Source organism: Rhinoderma darwinii, chromosome 4 (genome assembly GCF_050947455.1).
Source record: "Rhinoderma darwinii isolate aRhiDar2 chromosome 4, aRhiDar2.hap1, whole genome shotgun sequence".
NCBI classification, from domain to species: domain Eukaryota; kingdom Metazoa; phylum Chordata; class Amphibia; order Anura; family Rhinodermatidae; genus Rhinoderma; species Rhinoderma darwinii.
In genome coordinates, this window is record NC_134690.1 from 20,463,088 (window position 1) to 20,483,269 (window position 20,182).

General features: G+C 41.3%; 1 protein-coding gene across 1 annotated transcript in view; it reads left to right on the top strand.

The window, feature by feature from the left end:
* Positions 1–20,182, top strand: part of PKHD1 (PKHD1 ciliary IPT domain containing fibrocystin/polyductin) — a 515,144-nt gene that overhangs the window by 38,804 nt on the left and 456,158 nt on the right. Inside the window, exons 13-20 of the mRNA XM_075860893.1 lie at positions 2,179–2,317; positions 5,141–5,255; positions 9,445–9,720; positions 12,795–12,884; positions 12,971–13,061; positions 16,589–16,731; positions 18,708–18,838; positions 19,384–19,553. Of these exons, the coding sequence (XP_075717008.1) occupies positions 2,179–2,317; positions 5,141–5,255; positions 9,445–9,720; positions 12,795–12,884; positions 12,971–13,061; positions 16,589–16,731; positions 18,708–18,838; positions 19,384–19,553 (1,155 nt within the window). The remainder of the gene's footprint in view (positions 1–2,178; positions 2,318–5,140; positions 5,256–9,444; positions 9,721–12,794; positions 12,885–12,970; positions 13,062–16,588; positions 16,732–18,707; positions 18,839–19,383; positions 19,554–20,182) is intronic.

Genomic DNA, 20,182 nt, shown 5'->3' on the forward strand with positions numbered 1-20,182 from the left:
ACTGCCCCATTTCCCTTAGCTTCTGTGTACCCTTGTCTGTTTGTCTGTCGTGCACATAGTGAGCATAGGGACCGTCGCCCAGTGGTACGCCGTCGCCTAGGACGGGCCGTTGCAAGTAGGCAGGGACTGAGTGGCGGGTAGATTAGGGCTCACCTGTCTGTCTCCCTACCCCGGCATTACATCCCCCTTGTAGATCGTGCCATACAGGCCCCTGGTAGGGAGTGCCACACAGGCCCCTGGTAGGGAGTGCCACACAGCCTCCTGGTAGGTAGGTAGTGCCACACGGCCTCCTGGTAGATAATGACACACATCCCCTTGTTGGTAGTGCGACACAGCCCCCTTGTAGGCACTACTACAGCCCCCTTGTTGGTAGTGCCACACAGCCCACAGCCCACTTGTAGGTAGTGCCACACAGCCCACAGCCCCCTTGTAGGTAGTGCAATACAGCCCACAGCCCCCTAGTAGATAGCACACCCCACTTCCTGTAGATAGCACCACAGTAGCTCCCTGATGGAGCGGAATCCTCGTGTGGCCAGGGATTCCGCTCCTTGAGCGCTTCACTTGATGTCTCTGGCTATATATGGACAGTGACATTAGGGGCAACTCCTGAAGCGGAATCCCCGACCACAGCGTTGCTGACGCTGTGACCGGGGATTCCACTCCAGGAGAAGCGCCTGTCAGCTGTGTCCAGTGGCATCATTGGCTTCTCCTGGAGTGGAATCCCTGGTCACAGTGTCTGCAACGCTGTGGACGGCGATTCCACTTCAGGAGTTTGCCCTGATGTCACTGTCCATATATGGACATAGAAATCAAGCAGAGCGCTCCAGGTGCGGAATTCCCGGCCACACAGGGATTTTGCTCCTTCAGGGAGCTACTGTGGCGCAAGTAAATAGCAGAGCAGGGAGATACCTCCCTGCTCTGCTATAGTGACGTCGCTACCGCTGTAGCAGCGGCTGCTAGTGGCGCCGCCGCCCATGGGGAGGGGCCCGGCCTGGTCGCCCTCATTCCCGGTGTCGCCGCTAGGAGCCGATATGGCTGATACAGCGGTAGCGAAGCCACTGAGTGAAGAAGCGCCCGGGCGCAAAGGCGACTGCTGAGTCGCCGGGCCCCGGCACTTCTGAAACAAGCAGGGGAAGGGAGCCAGCGTAGCGCCCCCTTCTACCTGCTGGAGTGATGCGCCCTGTGCAAAGGCACAGGTTGCACACTCCTAGGGTCAGCCCTGCGTGTTATCGTTGGTGTCTTGTAGAATCTCTGATTATTGCCCTCCTTGCCCGGTCTGGTAGTTTTGGTGGGCGTCTTCTCTTGTCAGGTTTGTAGTTGTGCTATATTCCTTCCCTTTTTTTTATACTGGATTTAATGTTTCTCCGTGGGATGATCAAAGTTTGTGATATTTTTGTATAACCCAACCCTGATCTTTCTTCTCCACGTCTTTGTTTCCGACTTGTTTGGAGGGCTCCTTGGTCTTCATGTTTCTTGGTGGTGTTGTAGACTCCGGGGTCTTTAAGAACAGGTGTATTTATACTGACATCATGTGACTGATCATAGCAAAGGGGGCAAATACATATGAACAAACAACCTTTATGTTTTTTTTTGTTTTTTTTAAACAGGTTTTTTATTTCATTCCACTGTAAGGGTATTTTCACACGGGCTATCTTTGAACATTTTTTGGGCCGTAAACAGCCCGAAAAATTGCTGAAAAGTCGGAAGCAGACCGCCTCCAAACATCTGTCCATTGATTTCAATGAGAAATACGGCGTTTTGTTCCGACAGGGCGTTTTTTACGCTGCCGTTTTTAAAAAAAGGGCATGGAAAAAGACGCCCGCGAAAAAGAAGTGCATGTCACTTCTTGGGAAGTTTTTGGAGCCGTTCTTCATCGACTCTATAGAAAAACAGCTCCAAAAACGGACATAAAAAACGCAGCGAAAAACGAAAGTTGTTAAAAAAAATGGCTGAAAATCAGGATCTGTGTCCCTTGAAAACAGCTCCGTATTTTCAGACGTTTTTTTGCTAAGCATGTGAACATACCCTAACAATTTGGACTTTTTTGTCAGTTCCATTACATAAAATAAAATTTAAAGTCCATTTTAATTTCAGGTGATAATGCAACAAAACAGGAAAAACACCAGGCGTGTGAATACTATTAACTTTTATCATTGAATATCTTATGTCTTACTGCAGGTAACAGAGGACTCCTTTATGAGATGTGGGTTGGAGCAGGATCTTCAGATTTGGACAAGCCTTCAGTTCAACAACGTTCAGTGGTCCTCAGTGCGAGTTCCCCATCAGATGTCTTTTTAGATCCAAGGCAGCCTTTCAGGTATATAAAAATCTGAATATAACCTGACATTTCCACATTTTACGAGAATAAAATTAAATACAAGAGGCAGAGAGGTAACTGGCGTGGTGAGGTAGGTCTAGATAGTGGGGCAGTGTACTAAGGTCAAATATAAGAGATTACTTAAAGGATTTGCTTGAATGGTCAAATCCTTCCTTGTAGCAGGTCACCCTGGTAATCAGCTGATTGTAAAGGTTTCGGCTGTTGTAGAATTTGCCAATCATGTTATTGACAGCGACCACTACAGGTTAACTTTAGTATTACAGGGCATAGGCGTAGCTAGGGGTTTAGCACGGGAAGGGGGGCAAAACACATCTGAGTGGGCCCCAACCCAGTGGGCCCCCCACACAGTATAATGACTTCTTAGTGTGCTCCACATAGTATAATGCCCTATAGCTGCGCCCACACAGGATAATGCTCCTATGGTTTTCCCACACACAGAATAATGCTCCCATAGCTGCCCCCACATAGTATAATGAACCCTTAGTGGCCACTACAATGTATAATGCCCTTATAGCTGCCCCACATGGTATAATGCCCCTATAGTGCCTCCCTACACAGAATAATGCCCCCATAGCTGTCCCCATACACTATAATGCCCATATAGTGCCTCTCACACAGTATAATGGCCCCATAGCTGCCCACATACAGATACAGTATAACGCCCGCATAGCTGCCCCCACAGATTATAATGCCTCATAGCTGCCCCCACACAGTATATTCTCCCATGGCTGCCCACATACAGCATAATGCAACCATTGCTGTCCCATAGAGTATAATTCCCCCATAGCTGCCCTCATACAGTATAATGCCATCAAATCTGCCCAAATAGAGTAAAATTCCCTATTGTGGCCCCCCATACCCAGTATAGTGCCCCCTTAGCTGCCACCAAACAGTATGGTGCCTAATAAAAAATAATGAAATATATATTTACCTATCCCCGTTCCCACGATGAGTGGAGGAGATCCCTCTGCTCCTCCGCTCTGTGCAGTGTGTGGCTCTGCGCAGACAGGCGCGATGATGTCACTACATGCTTGTCTTCGTTGAGTTGCTCACAGGTGGAGCTGACATTACAAAGTGAATGCTGGAGCAAGGAGCAGTTGGCTCTGTGCTCCAGCATTGAATTCAACTGTATCTGTGTCCTGAGGACACAGATAACAGTTGAAACCGGGACACACCACCGCTGGGGAACAGAACCAGGGCCCCACCATCTCAGTGGGCCCGGGGCCACCGCCCCTGCTCCCCCTGGCTTACTACGCTATGGCAGGGTGCCCATTCAAATGAATAGCCAACAGGGTGGGTATGAAGGGTGTGCAGAGCAATACCCATTGTGGTGGGGGTGCTATTTGTTGAGTAAAATAATGCTCTTCCATTCAATTTCTATGTTCAACCAGTTGGACACTGTGACCACGTTTCTGTCCATATATGGACAGTGACATCAGGGGCAACTCCTGAAACGGAATCCCCGACCACTCTGTGACCGGGAATTCCACACCAGGAGGAGCCAGTAAAACGTTCAATGTCCATAAATGGACACAGGCGACAGGGGCTTCTCCTGAAGTGGAATCACCGGCCACATGTGGATTCCACTTCATGAGTTGCCCCTGATGTCACTGTCCAGATATGCCCGGCCCCGAACGGAATCGGGAACGGATGCAAAACGGATGCAAACCGGCCAGGAAAAACGGCCCAAATGGCCGATTTTATCTGACGACACTCGGACCCTGTCGTGTGAATAAGGCCTAAGAGAGGGAGCCCTCTTATTTGGGGGGCAACTTGGGTGCTTGTACAAGTGGGCACAGTTCTTATTATATGTCACATTTCTTAAACCTGATTTTTAAAGAAACATTGTTGCCAATTGGGGCAAAATTGTGCCAAAAATACAGCAACTTCTTTTTGGGGGGTATAAGGGTATGTTCACATGGCTAATTTACGGACGTAATTCAGGCGTTTTACGCCTCGATTTACGTCCGAAAATGCGGCTCGATAGCGTCGGCAAACATATGCCCATTGAAAGCAATGGGTTTTACGTTGGTCTGTTCCCACGAGGCGTAAATTTACGCGTCGCTGTCAAAAGACGGCGCGTAAATAGACGCCCGCATCAAAGAAGTGCCTGTCACTTCTTCAGACGTAATTGGAGCCGTTTTCCATTGACTCGATGGAAAAACAGCTCCAATTACGTCCGTAATGGACGCAGCGAAAAAGCGCCTCAACATGCCATGACGGCTGAAATTACGGAGCTGTTTTCTCCTCAAAACAGCCCCGTAATTTCAGCCGTTACGGACGCTGCCGCGTCAACATACCCTAATAGTAATGCATCTCAACATTTCTGCGTGAAAACAAGACTGTGCTTTCTCTCATGGGCAATCAGGTAGCTCTGAAGCTTTGGGACTTTTTTTTGTCACAGGTTAGATATTTTTGGAAGTCAAAATTTCTTGGGTACCAAATGTCCAACAGGTGCCATTATGGTACCATCACTTCAGAGAGAATTGCAACCCACTTGATTTAGGTCAGGGTAGGGAAAAATAATCATTGATACGGAACAAGTAAGAACTTTTACATTTTTTGTGTAATCACTTGATGTTGTCTTGTCACCACAAATGCATCATAGAATTAATCCAACCTGGCGAAGCTCGGTAGCTGCACCATTTTCCCCAATCGGCATGTGACTTGTTGTTGATTATGGTGCAAGCTACACTTAAAATCCATACTGGTGTATCACTTATTAGCATATATGCCCCAATGGGTTTTTCTAAAAAACTACAAAAACTCTGCGTTCCCAAACAATTTACATTCTATACACAGAGCAAGACTAAGTGGTTTCTTTGTATCTCCGGAGACCAACAACTACACATTTTGGATACAATCAGACAGTGAAGCTCAGCTCTTCATAAGTCAATCACAGGAGGATGAAGCGAAGGTAAAACATCAGTATATAACTAGGATCAACTATGTTTTATTAGCTTTTCATTCTTTGATATCATCTAACGTGAATATTTTACAATTTACATATCAAATTATTCTACATAAAGAGTTGAGTCACTCTGTAAATACATTATATTACATATCTTGTACTGATCCTGTATTACAGCCTGTGTTGTAGTCCAGAGCTGCATTCACTATTCTGCAGGCTTCAGAGCTGAAATCTCCCATTACTCCCTGCTTGTTCAGTGTCTGCACAGGCTTGTTATGGGCTTTGCATTCTGGGAAGTCTTTACATCAAGCACTATACAGTAATCTTGCATTAAGGAGCTCAGCTGTTATGGGTTGTCTGACAACAAGGATGCTGACTGTTTGCAATGATCATCAGCAGAATTGTGAATTCAGCTCTGGAATGTAATATAGACTTAAAATCAAGATCAGTACAAAATTAGTAATATAATGTAACAACCCAGATTTATCCACCAACCTGCCGGAGAGTGAATTGTGATCCATTCCTTCAAAGAACAGATTTTCACCACTTGAGAGTCGATGGTTGCTCTACACTACTCTACCCAATATATGACATAGCACGTGGTTTTCTTAGGCTTGATTTTGGCTGCTTGGCCATGAAAATCCCAATCTGTGTAGCTCTTAGAGAATAGTTATTGTGCTGAATTAGTTTCCAAAAGTAGTTTGGAACTTTCAGCCAATATTATATATAGTGCCTAGTACTTTGTTGTCAGTAATAACACAGTGCACATTCCCAATGAACATTGGTATATGCCAGACTTGACCATTATCTGTCATGTTGTGCCCAATGTCTTTGCCCTGTGTTAGTGTAGTCTCCAGCATATGCTGGGATTCTGATGTCCAAATAAATATATATAATTTTGACTATGTGATTTTCTTTTTTATATAATCTATCTCTCACTGGTAAAATTAACCTAGCCTAAAAATTCTAGACTGTTCATGTCTTTGACAGTGGGCAAACTTACAAAATCAGCAAGGGATCAAATACTAATTTCCTTCACTGTATGTAGATATTGCATTAAAAACCAGACGTTTGCAGCTGGAATAGTCATTTAGCACATTAACAATGTATAGAGTGTATTTCTGATTAATTTAATGTTATCTTCATTGAAAAAAAACTGTGCTTTTCTTGCAAAAATAAGGAAATTTCTAAGAGACCCTAAACTTTTGAATGGTAGTGTATATGTGTGCATGTCAACCCTCCAATTCTTTAAAAACAATCCTGCTTACATTCCTGGGTAGCAGAAACTTTAACCCCTATCCGCACGAGTAAGTAACTGTACGTCGTCGCGGGAGGTTACTTCCCGCACGAGGACGTACAGTTACTGAGTTTTTTCCGGTGCACACTGTCGGCGACATTGTGCACTGGGAACCGGGAGGTCAGCTGTCGCCGACAGCTGACACTCTACTCTTGCTGGCCAGCGGTCCTTTGCCGCTGATTTCGGCGAATTAACCCCTTAAATTCGGCGATCGTTTGCAATCGCCGAATTTTGGGGGTTTCTAACATATCGGCAGACCCCGGTCCGAAATCGCGGGGTTTGCCGATAGTTAGTATGGCAAACGGAAGCCAAACAATGGCTTCCGTATCTGCCATGGACGGAAGCCCATCAGGACCAACCTTAGGCTGGTCCTGATAGGCTTCCTGTCAGAGTGACAGGAAGTCACGGTGTCGTTCCCGATGCACACTGTCGGCGACAAGGTGTGCATCGGGAACTTGGAGATCAGCTGTCCCCGACAGCTGACACTCCAGTGTTGCCAATCAGCGGCTCATCACCGCTGATTTCGGCAATTAACCCGTAACATGCGGGGCTCGATTGCGATCTCTGCATGTAGGGGGTTTGTAGCACATCAGCAGCCCCCATGCAAGTGTGGGGGCTGCTGTGATGGCATCCGGAGGCCAGGCAACGGCCTCCGGGAATGCCATGTATGGAAGCCTATGAGGATCAGCCTCTGCTGATCCTCGTAGACTAACTGTCAGAGTGACTGTGATGTCACACTGAAATTTGGTATACATTACACTACCTAGGTGGTGTAATGTATTCTAGCAGCGATCAAAGCTGCAGGTCAAAAAAATAAAGTGTAAAAAGTAAAAGAAAAGTTAATAAAAATATTTTATAAAAGTGTAAAAATAAAAGTTTTTGTTTTTCTATAATAAGTCATTTATTATAGGGAAAAAATGAAAACGTTAAAAAAAAGTACACATATTTGGTATCACCGTGTTCGTAACGACCCAAACTATGAAACTATAATGTTAATTTTTCAGCACGGTGAACGCCGCAAACAACATAAACGGAAAACTATGTCAGCATCGCTATTTTTTGGTCACCACCCCTCCCAAGATATAAAATAAAAAGTGATCAAAAAGTCGCATTTACCCCAAAATAGTACCAATAAAAACTACAACCCGTCCCGCAAAAAAACAAGACCTCCCACAGCTTTTTTGACGGAAAAATAAAAAAGTTACGGCTCAGAATAGTGTGTCTCAGAAAATAAATTATTTTACAGAAACGTAATTTTATTGTGCAAACGCTGCAAAACGTAAAAAAAACTAAACACATATGGCATCGACGTAATCGTACCAACCCGCAGAATAAGGTAAAACGTCATTTATTGCACACGGTGAACGCTGTAAGAAATAAAGAATTTAAAGCGCCAAAATCGCTGTTTTTTGGTCACCTTAGCTCTAAAAAAGATCCTGTGGCGTCAAAATGCTCACTATACCCCTAGAAAAATTCCTTGAGGGGTGTAGTTTCCAAAATAGGGTCACTTTTGGGGGGTTTCCACTGTTTTGGTCCCTCTGGGGCGTTGCAAACCCGACATGGCACTGAAAACCAATCCAGCAAAATCTGCACTCCAAAATCCAAAAGGCGCTCCTTCCCTCCTGAGCTCTGCCGTGGGTCCAAACAGCAGTTTACGACCACATATGGGGTATTGCCGTAATCGGGAGAAATTTCTTTACAAATGTTGGGGTGCTTTTTCTCCTTTATTCCTTGTAAAAATGAAAAAATTCTATGTTTCCACAGAAAAATAGGTGATTTTCATCTTCACAGACTAATTCCACTAAATTCTGCAAAAAAACTGTGGGGTCAAAATGCTAACTATACCCCTAGAAAAATGCCTTGAGGGGTGTAGTCTCCAAAATGGTGTCACTTTTGGGGGGTTTAGGTACCACAAGACCTCTTCAAACCTGACATGGTGCCTAAAATATATTCCTAAAAAAAGGAGGCCCCAAAATCCACTGGGTGCGCTTTTGCTTCTGAGGCCTGTGCTTCAGTCCATTAGGACACTAGGGCCACATGTTGGATATTTCTAAAATCTGCAGAATCTGGGCAATAAATATTGAGTTGCGTTTCTCTGGTAAAAACTTCCGTGTTACAGACTGTTTTTTATTACAAATGAATTTCGGCAAAAAAAATGAAATTTGTGAATTTCACCTCTACTTTGCCTTAACTCCTGTGAAACGCCTAAAGGGTTAAAATACTTTCTGAATGTGGTTTTGAATACCTTGAGGGGTGCAGTTTTCAAAGTGATTTATGGGGACTTTCTAATATAGAAGGCCCTCAAAGCCACTTCAGAACTGAACTGGTCCCTGAAAAAATGGCCTATTGAAATTTTCTTGAAAATATGAGAAATTGCTGCTAAAGTTCTAAGCCTTGTAACGTCCTAGAAAAATAAAAGTACGTGAAAAAAAATGATGCAAACATAAAGTAGACATATGGGGGATGCTAACTAGTTTCTATTTTGTGTGGTATTACTATCTGTTTTACAAGCAAATACATTTAAATTTAGAAAAATGGTAATTTGTGCAAATTTTTGCTTAAATTTGAAGTTTTTCACAAATAAATATTGCATTTATCAACCAAATTTTTTCACCAACATAAAGTACAATATGTCACAAGAAAACAATCTCAGAATCGGTTGGATAGGTAAAAACGTTCCGGAGTTATTACCACATAAAGGGACACATGTCAGATTTAAAAAAATCATCTGTGTCCACAAGGCCAAAACAGGCTGTGTCCTAAAGGGGTTAATATGACATGTTTGGACATAAAATAAACTTGCAGATATTATTGTATTATGGGCAACATCATTAAATATGTAGTTAAAAATTTGGAAAAAAAATTGGACAATATATTGTCATGTGTATTGGACTACAGGTTAAAGTAGCCTCTATTCCACATGGCATCACCACATGGACTGAACATTGGGAAATGGACTGGAATAGACAATGGAATCAGAAATCACCCAAAATGGAACTTCTTAAAGGAAAGATATATTACATTGAAATGGTACAACATGGTCAAGGACCAAACACCAGCATGAAAATTGGGGTGCAGATCCACAATACTTGGTTGAACCCAGAAGTTGTAAATACTTATCAGAGAGAGAAACATCAGATAGTGGTTCAGTCATCCTGGGTTCCAGATATCCAGGTAAGAGTCATCATTCCCAGGTTCATTATATTACAGATATGAGAAATAATGAATAGCCTCTAATGCTAGCAAAAGAGCTAACCAGTATTACTAGCTTCATATAGACAGGAATATAACTACTAAAATACTGCCCCCTATATACAAGAATATAATTACTATAATACTGCCCCTATATACAAGAATATAACTACTATAATACTGCCCCATATATACAAGAATATAACTACTATAATACTGTGTCCTATATACAAGAACATAACTACTATAATACTGCCCCTATATACAAGAATATAATTATTATAATACTGCCCCTATATACAAGAATATAATTACTATAATACTGCCCCATATACAAGAATATAACTACTATAATACTGCCTCCTATATACAAGAATATAACTACTATAATACTGCTCCTATATACAAGAAAATAACTACTATAATACAGCTCCTATATAAAAGAATATAACTATTATAATACTGCCCCTATATACAAGAATATAATTACTATAATACTGCCCCCTATATACAAGAATATAACTACTATAATACAGCCCCTATATACAAGAATATAACTACTATAATACTGCCCCTATATACAAGAATATAACTACTATAATACTGCACCTATATACAAAAATATAACTACTATAATACTGCTCCTATATACAAGAATATAACTACTATAATACTGCTCCTATATACAAGAATATAACTACTATAATACTGCTCCTATATACAAGAATATAACTACTATAATACTGCCTCCTATATACAAGAATATAACTACTATAATACTGCTCCTATATACAAGAATATAACTACTATAATACTGCTCCTATATACAAGAATATAACTACTATAATACTGCCCCTATATACAAGAATATAACTACTATAATACTGCTCCTATATACAAGAATATAACTACTATAATACTGCTCCTATATACAAGAATATAACTACTATAATACTGCTCCTACGTACAAGAATATAACTACTATAATACTGCCTCCTATGTACAAGAATATAACTACTATAATACTGCCCCTATATACAAGAATATAACTACTATAATACTGCCCCCTATGTACAAGAATATAACTACTATAATACTGCCCCTATATACAAGAATAGAACTACTATAATACTGCACCTATATACAAGAATATAATTATTATAATACTGCCCCTATATACAAGAATATAACTACTATAACACTGCCCCTATATACAAGAATATAATTATTATAATACTGCCCCTATATACAAGAATATAACTACTAAAATACTGCCCCTATATACAAGAATATAACTACTATAATACTGCCCCCTATGTACAAGAATATAACTACTATAATACTGCCCCTATATACAAGAATATAATTACTATAATACTGCCCCTATATACAAGAATATAACTACTATAATACAGCTCCTATATACAAGAATATAACTACTATAATACTGCCTCTATATACAAGAATATAACTACTATAATACTGCTCCTATATACAAGAATATAACTACTATAATACTGCTCCTATATACAAGAATATAACTGCTATAATACTGCCTCCTATATACCAGAATATAACTACTATAATACTGCCACTATGTACAAGAATATAACTACTATAATACTGCTTTCTTTGTAAAAGAATATAACTACTGTTAAATATAGGTTGGAATAGGTAGATGAGTGATTAACCCCTTCCCGACATCCGCCGTATATATACGGCGCACGCCTGGTGGGGGAATATGGAGCGGGCTCACGAGCCGAGTCTGCTCCATAGAGCGAGTGTGTCGGCTGTTTGCTACAGCCGGTACTTCCGGGTTACGAGCGGGATCACGCTTTAGCGCGATCCCGCTTGTTTAACCCGTTAAATGCCGCGTTCAATAGAGATCGCAGCATTTCAATTACTAAAAACAGGGGGGAGACCCCCTGTAACGTCTCAACGGCCACCCGCGGCGAGATCGGGGGGAGCCGTTGGTTCACACGGCGGCCTGGGGGTCTGACGAAGTCCCCCAGGTCCGCCATCTTGGTACTCCTATGAAGCTCTGCCTCCGACAGGGCTTCATAGGAGACTGTCAGAATCACGATATACTGCAATACATTAGTATTGCAGTATATCGTGCAAGCGATCTAACGATCGCTGGTTGAAGTCCCCTAGGGGGACTAATATAAAATGTAAAAATGAGTTAAATAAAGTTTATTTTGTGTGTAAAAAAAATAAATATATTAAAAGTTTAAAAAAAAAACCTTTTCCCATTTTCCCCCTAGAGCATAGTAAAAAATTACATAAATAAACATAATTGGTATCGCCGCGTCCGTAAAAGTCTGAACTATCGCAATATATCATTATTTAACCCGCACGGTGAACGCCGTAAAAAAAAAAATTGTAAACGCCAGAATCTCTATTTTTTGTTCACCTGATCTCCCACAAAAAATGAAATAAAAGTGATCAAACCGTCACATTTACACCAAAATGGTATTATTAAAAACTACAGCTTATCTCGCAAAAAATAAGCCCTCATACCACTTAATCGCGGAAAAATAAAAAGTTACGGCTCTCGGAATTTGGCGAAACAAAATACATTTTCTTTTTTACACTTAGGTTTTTACTTGTAAATGTAGTAAAATATAGAAAAACCTACACATATTTGGTATCGGCGTAATTGTATTGACCCATAGAATAAAATGAATATGTTTTTTTAATTGTACAGTGAATTCCGTAAAAATGGCGCGCAAAAAACCATGGCGGAATCGCTGTTTTTTTCATTTTCTACCCCACAAATATTTTTTTTCCCGTTTCCTAGTACATTATATGGCAAAAAAAATGGTGCTACGAAAATCTACAACTTGTCCCGCAAAAATCAAGCCCTCATAGTACTATATCGACGGAAAAGTAAAGGCGTTATGGCCTTTGGAAGGTGGGGAGGGAAAAACGAAAATGAAAATCTGAAAAAGGGCTGCGGCGTGAAAGGGTTAAAACTGCATTTGTTTGATTGTACATCTTATGATATTAATATAACTTTACACCATGTTATATGAAACCATTATTTTGTTCTTCAGGAGATGACTTTTGGTGGTTTAGGAGTAGTCCAGTTTTGTTGGGGTAACACATCTAGTAAAGCCATCAACGTAAATAGCACGGCTGATCAGGTAAGTAGAACCATCAATCAGTCAATCCTGTCACTGAAGACTATTACTGATAAGTAAATCTTTGCCCTCTGTTCCTGGTTCTTCAGATACAGGCTGCCATAGAAGACATGCTTTCAGTGCACTGTGATTCGGATCTCTCCTCAAAGGATTTATTTCTTTGCAATGGCTTTGAAGAAGGTGAGACGTTGATAGTGAGACGGGTGAGATTTGGTATTTAAATAGAGGACTACATGGGGGACTACTTGAGATACATCATGGGATTTTCAGAAATTCTCCTGGCTTTATCGGGAGTCACCCAATTTTTAGTCGACCCTCACCCTGTCACCCTTTGATATATACTGTTCACCAGGTTGCCACGGATTGCAACAGCCTTCTTAAAAAAATGTATATAATTCATTAGGATAAATCCAAAAATTAGCGGCTTTTATACCTAACGTCCTTGCTCCCAGTTCTTAGTTCAGCTGCAAGGGCCGATGCACTTGGAGAGACCTGATACATTATAACTATAAGTTGAGCACCTGGGCAAGCAGGAAATCAAAGAAAATGACTGCCGGGACCCTGAGTAGAGGATAGAAGCAGCTTTCACTGCTTCTGTCTTCTCTGATCACTTGTACACAGCGCTCAATGAACGCTGTGTATAGGAATAGAGACAGCAGCAGCAGCGCTGTCTATTCCTCCCGGTGATCATGTGACTGGTCACATGATCGCCGGGTGCCGTTACTGACAGACTGCTGCTGGGTCTTACTAGACCCAGCACAGCCCTATTAGTGACAATTGTCACTATGAGAGGGCTGATTTCCCCTGTAAGTGGGGCTGCTGTGGTATGTTATTACCAAAAAAAATAGCTGAAACTTAAAAAAGCTTATTTTTTTACTATTATTTTCAAACTTTATGAATAAAAATTCTAAAATAGCAAAAATGGTGTGTATAAAAACGGTAAAAAAAAAGAAACCTGCATTGTCTATGGAAAAAACGTCGCAAAAATTACGTCGTTAGCCCAACAAATAAAAAAGTTATAGCCATTTAACTAACACGTGCTAAAAATGGCTAAACGGTGTCTGGTTCTGAATGCGCAAAATAGCCCAGTCCTGAACTGGTTAATTACCTTGGTCAACTTTCTTTGCACCCTTTCTAGTTCAGCCATGTCCTTCTAATACAAAGGTGCCCAAAATATTCCATTTGGGATCTGACTAGTGATTTGTATAGAGGCAAAACTATGTTCAGGTCATGATCATCTAGGCCTCTTTTGATGCATTCCATAATTTTCTTTGCCTTATCAGCAGCTGCCTGGCACGGGTTGCTAAAGGTTAAATTTACTCTCCACCAAAATCCCCAAATCTTTTTCAGCAGTAGTTTCACCCAGTGTTTTACCATTAAAGGCATAATTATAGAATTTGCTTCCCTCGGCCCAAGTGCATAACCTTAAATTTTTCCACATTAATCTTAATTTGCCATTTCTCAACCCACGCCTCCAGCTTCCCCAAATCCCTGTGTAGTATTATATTATCCTCTTCTGTGTAGATTACTTTACAGAGCTTAGTATCGTCTGCAAATACTGAAATTATACTCTGTAAACCCTATACAGGATCATTAATAAACATATTAAAAAAGAAGAGGGCCCAATACTGCCCCCTGTGGAACCCAGAGCCGGCCTTAGGTTGGATGTCGCCCTGTGCGGGACTGTCTATTGCCGCCCCTTACACAAACCAAAAATTAACCACATATATAGACATGCACATACTGGAACATATATACCGTATATACATAAAGACAGATATTTAAACATACAGACAAATATACATACACACACCGGCAGATAAATATAAATACACAGACAGGAACATATACAAATACATAAAAGGCACATATATACAAGCACAAAGACACATTCACAAACAGACCCATATATACCCACACAGGCACATATATACATAGTACAGATAATGTAGTAGATTTCACATGCAGTCCAATGTAACACCACAGATAACACAGTGATAACTCTCTGAGTACAGATAATGTCGTAGATGACAACTATACCCACAGGCACATATAAACACACACACACACACACACACACACACACAGGCGTATATATACACACACACACACACACACACACACACACACACACACACACACACACACACACGTGTATCTATGTATGTATGTATATCATTCAGTGCACGTCCATACTGGAGATACACTTTAAAAATATTATTTCCATTAATTAATTGCCATGAATTGGTTAAAGTTTTATAGATTACTATATATGAAAATGTGGTTTTTCCCTTAAAGGCAGCAGAGTATATAAGGGGCAGCAGAGTATATAAGGGGCAGCAGGGTATATGAGGGGCAGCAGGTTATATAAGGGGAAGCAGAATATATAGGGGGCATCAGGGTATATAGGGGCAACAGGGTATATAGGAGGCAGCAGGGTATATAGGAGGCAGCAATGTATATAAGGGTCAGCAGGGTATATAGGAGGCAGCAGGGTATATAGTAGGCAGAAGGGTATATAGGAGGCAGCAAGGTATATAAGGGTCAGCAGGGTATATAGGAGGCAGCAGGGTATATAGTAGGCAGAAGGGATTCTAGGAGGCAGCAAGGTATATAAGGGGCAGCATGATATATAGGGGCAGCAGGGTATATAGGGGCAGCTGGGTGTATGGGGGGCAGCAGGGTATATGGGAGGCAGCAGAGAATATATGGGACAGCAGGGTATATAGGTGGCAGTGGGGTATATAAGATATACATACACACATACACACTTACTTATTAGTTTGAAGGGACCGATCCCTCATAAACGCAGGATTGTAGAAGTCAACGTGTACTGTTATTAATTAACCCCTCGGTGCCATGTGCCATACATTTACAGCGCTGGGGGCCTGCAGTAAAGAACCAGCACCATAAATATAAGGCATAGTGAGGACACGGGCACACAATCATCTGCTGTTATTAATAGTGACTGCGGCATCTTGTAAGTTATATAAATAAAGGAAAGGGGCTCCCTTTGTCCGCCCAATGCTGGCGGTAAAATATGACAGCCAGGGGCCTAAGAACGACCCTGCACCATCACTGCCATATGTAGATGCCTTCAGCATGGCTTAATAGGTGCTTATCAATTTTTCACTGACAGGCAAAACTGCTGCATTGTGTGGTTTCCCCATTTTCTCATCTCACCTTGGGTGGTCTAAGGATCGCAGAATGAACTTGCTATAAATAATACATCAGCTCAACTTTTTTCAATTTGTTACTGCTTTATCAAACCTTGTTTCCTTTCACTGGCAGCAAGCAGAGGTTTTGAAAAGGGTGAGGAAGTGAACTACCAAGGATATTAGAAAGAAATTTTCATTTTTAAACATTATATAGACTACAGCTTCTCAACCTTTTCCTATTGGGGCCCATTCTTTTTAGAACAAAATAAAACTGTTTCCTGGCAGCACCTCAACTACAACTAGGGGGCGCCTCTCAATAGACATGGATGTAGACAAACTGATTATTTTTGCGGAGAGTCCAGAATGAGGAGAGCAGTAAAGGGGATGTATTACTGTAAAACTAGAAAGATTTGCCATTCAGGAGTCTGGAAAATCTCGGTGACTACTCCCATGAGCATTGCCATATTGGTTGCCATGAAATGTTACATTGCAGAAGAGGACACCAGAGGGGCTTATATTTATCCATACTGTAATACTTGTGTCTTTCAGGGATGAATATAACTAATACAGAGGGAGAACGGGCCGCGTGGGCTGAGCCATATTGTGGGAGATACAGTGTCTTCATGCCTAAGTATATTCTGAAGGGTTCTGAAACAATGCAAAACAGATATGAATTAGGCATGTACCGCCATGTAAGTGTGTTCCGTCTTCTCAGGGATGGTTTTTAGCCGGTTTACCTTCCGAAAGGTTAAAAGGGCGTTGCAAGATTTCCAGCTCACAGACATCCACCAGCGAAAACTTTTTGAATTTAATTTTAAACCTAAAAGGCTATGTACACCTTTTTTTTAAAAATAATTTATATATATATAAAAGTCTATTAGTGTGATTGGTGCAACTTTCTGAATACTTTTTATTAAAAATAATTTTTACTTTTTGAGATACAGCTGCTTTGCGTCCTGTATACAGAGAAGCTGTATCTTTCGCTGAGACCTGAATCCATCAGGTCAGCGGCACTGACGGGTTACCGATCACATCTAAGTTTATAACAGTCAGACCTTGTTCACATGGCGTGTATTTGACGGGTCTTTGCGAAAATGTGTCAAAAACGCATGCTTTAAGCTTCCCATTGTTGTGCATACGAAAATGCACCCATTTCCCATAATCAAATACGCAGCCAAAAAATGCACCGAAAACTCGTAAAAAAAATGCAGGAAAAACGCTAGCGTTTTTTACACGTTTAAATGTCGTTTTTTTTCTTAGCTCCATGTGAACAAGGCCTTCGAGACCCGCAGGACCCGCTGACCAATAAATGCACGATACAGCTGCTCTGTATACAGGCTACAAAGTAGCTGTATCTCAAAAAGTAATCATTTTTAATAAAAAGTATTTTCAAAGTTTCACCTAATACACAGACATTTTTATTTTAAAAAAAATGACTTCAAAAGGTGTACATAGTCTTTAAATTTCTATATAATGCTGAGAACCCTTAAAAATCCTAATCCTTTGCTTTACTTAATTTGCAATGATTGGTAGTTACACCATGTCTTTTGCTCGATTCACATCCAGAGCTGCATTCTGAATTCTGCTAACTTCCTGTTAACCTCAATCAATCCACCTGATTGATTATCTGTATAAAGCACAAAAATAGCATTTCCCAATAGAGAGTGTTTAAGAATACAATGCATTACAGGATCTCAGCTAGTTAGTGGTATATCGGTAGTAGTGGGCTGGTGAAAAACTCTGGGCAAATCTGGTACCGTGTTATGCATAGTGTAGTGCCTGCGGGGGGCGGAGCATGACAGAGGCAATTTTTAATTGGTGTTCTTTGAATATTTGTGTCATGCCCCGCCCCTTCACACCCTGCACCAGGCATAACACTGTGCATCAGCTTTGAATGTTATTAGAGAAAAAGGTTGAGATGTAACTTTGCCTCTCCAGACAATCCAGGCATACTATAATTCAACCCAAAATGTGCTTAATGCCTATATATAAATGATGGTGGTGAGTGGTGGTGTACTGACTTACCTCCTTTCATTTTTGGAGGTCTTCATCCATTGATAATTGAGGGTCCACCAGCATTAAAGGGGTCGGCTCATAAAAAGAAACCCCTGTCCATATGCCCTATCAGGGCATATGGACATCATAGGGAGGGTTCATCGCTCAGGATCCCCCTCTATAAGCCAGAACAAAGTGCCAATCTATACGAGCGGCAGACTAGAGTTGTCCATAAATTACATAGATGACCATTTATATGAACGGCTGCCATGTAATAGTACTTTTTTTTGCCCTGCAGCCTGGCTAACTGATTTTGCCATGGGTCCCGGGAGTGGTACCTGGGCGGTCAGCTGTTCGTGCCAAGGGGTCGTTTATAATGAAACATTCAATTTAATATGCCACTGTAAAGATCAACAACCCCAACTCTATGTCTAGCCACCAAGTACTATTGACCACTGGTACATGTGTGGTCAACTTGGACCTGCTTGCCAGAGGCATGACTAGGAAGGGGCTTGAAGGGCATGTGCCCAAGGGTGCTGGGTGAATGTATGGGTGCCAACAAGCCACTCTGCCCTCGCTGGGATATTTTGGATGCTAGGGCATTGAACTGAACCAGAATCCTTGAGAGCATTTATGAGACGTTGACTATACTCTATTGACTCATCTCTAACAGGTATGTTTTGCATATAAAGGATATTTGGATGACTACTTGGTGATCTCGTTGACATATAATAACAGTTTTCTACATACGGTGATGAAAAATTGTACTTGTCAATGGAAATTTAATGAAAACAGCCCGGAAAGGTAAGAAATCTCCGGAAAAAGTACTTTAATATAAAGATTTATGTATTTATTAATATATTATATTATTATTATTATTATTACTTCAAGGTTTCAGCATTTAATATGCAATGAACTAAATATAAAATAAATTAGCTATTTACTTTACTTAAACATTATGTCCCAAGCCATGATTTTGGGGACTGGTGTTATATGGGCCCCCAGAGTTGTCGTTATGGATGAGCCATGTACATTGATCTCTATGTGGCTCATCTATAGAGGAGTGTTGGGCATTGTGTGGGCATAGTGGATGCAGAGGTTGCATTTGCACCCAGATTTCTGTAAAGGCCTAAGGATCCCTCTGCCAGTGGGCACCTGAACTATAAATGACACATGATAGATGGGAGACCCAGATAAAGATTTAGCATCAGGGCCCAATAGTTTCAAGCTACTCCTCTGGCTACTCTCCCAAATCAAAAGTTATTTCATACTTGGATAACCCCTTTCACTAGAGCTTTACAATGTTCAGTTAATCTTGGAATGATGAATATAATATTGTTTTTGTGCAGGTGGAATTATGTCTGTTCTAATCTTTGGATGTGCCTGCAAGATTCCTTGGAGGATGTACATAGAAAATCATCCATATATGTATATCAAATTCTACTCCTGCAAACAGAAAGTGAAGACAAACATTGGTATTTTATTGATGAAATCATCATCACAAATAAAAGCTCAACAGGTACCAGTTTTATTCACTTATCGTTAGGAAGCTTAGTGATATTCATCCACTCATCCTTAGGAAGCTTAGTAATATTTACCCTCTTATCCTTAGGAAGCTGTAAAGGATTTGCCAGAAACAGCTTCTGTGTCGACGCCCCTGGTTAATCAGTCTGCATCTGCTCCTAGGTCTGATAGAGTGACTCGATCTTCTACCACTCAGGCTGGGAGGCTGAGGAGTGGGAGAACCTATCGCAGCCTGGCCAGACGGAGCTAGCTCCCGCCCTCTGTCTATTTATACCTTCATTTCCTGCTCCTCCTTTGCCTGTGATTCTGTCTTGTTTCCTGGCTCTGCTGTTCTGCTAGTACTATTGACCTCTGCTTAGATTACCCTGGCTTTACTGACTACTCTCCTGCTCTGTGTTTGGTACCTCGTACACTCCTGTTTTGACTCGGCTCGTTCACTACTCTTGTTGCTCACGTTGTTGCCGTGGGCAACTGCCCCATTTCCCTTAGCTTCTGTGTACCCTTGTCTGTTTGTCTGTTGTGCACGTATTGAGCGTAGGGACCGTCGCCCAGTTGTACGCCGTCGCCTAGGACGGGTCGTGCAAGTAGGCAGGGAATGAGTGGTGGTTAGATTAGGGCTCACCT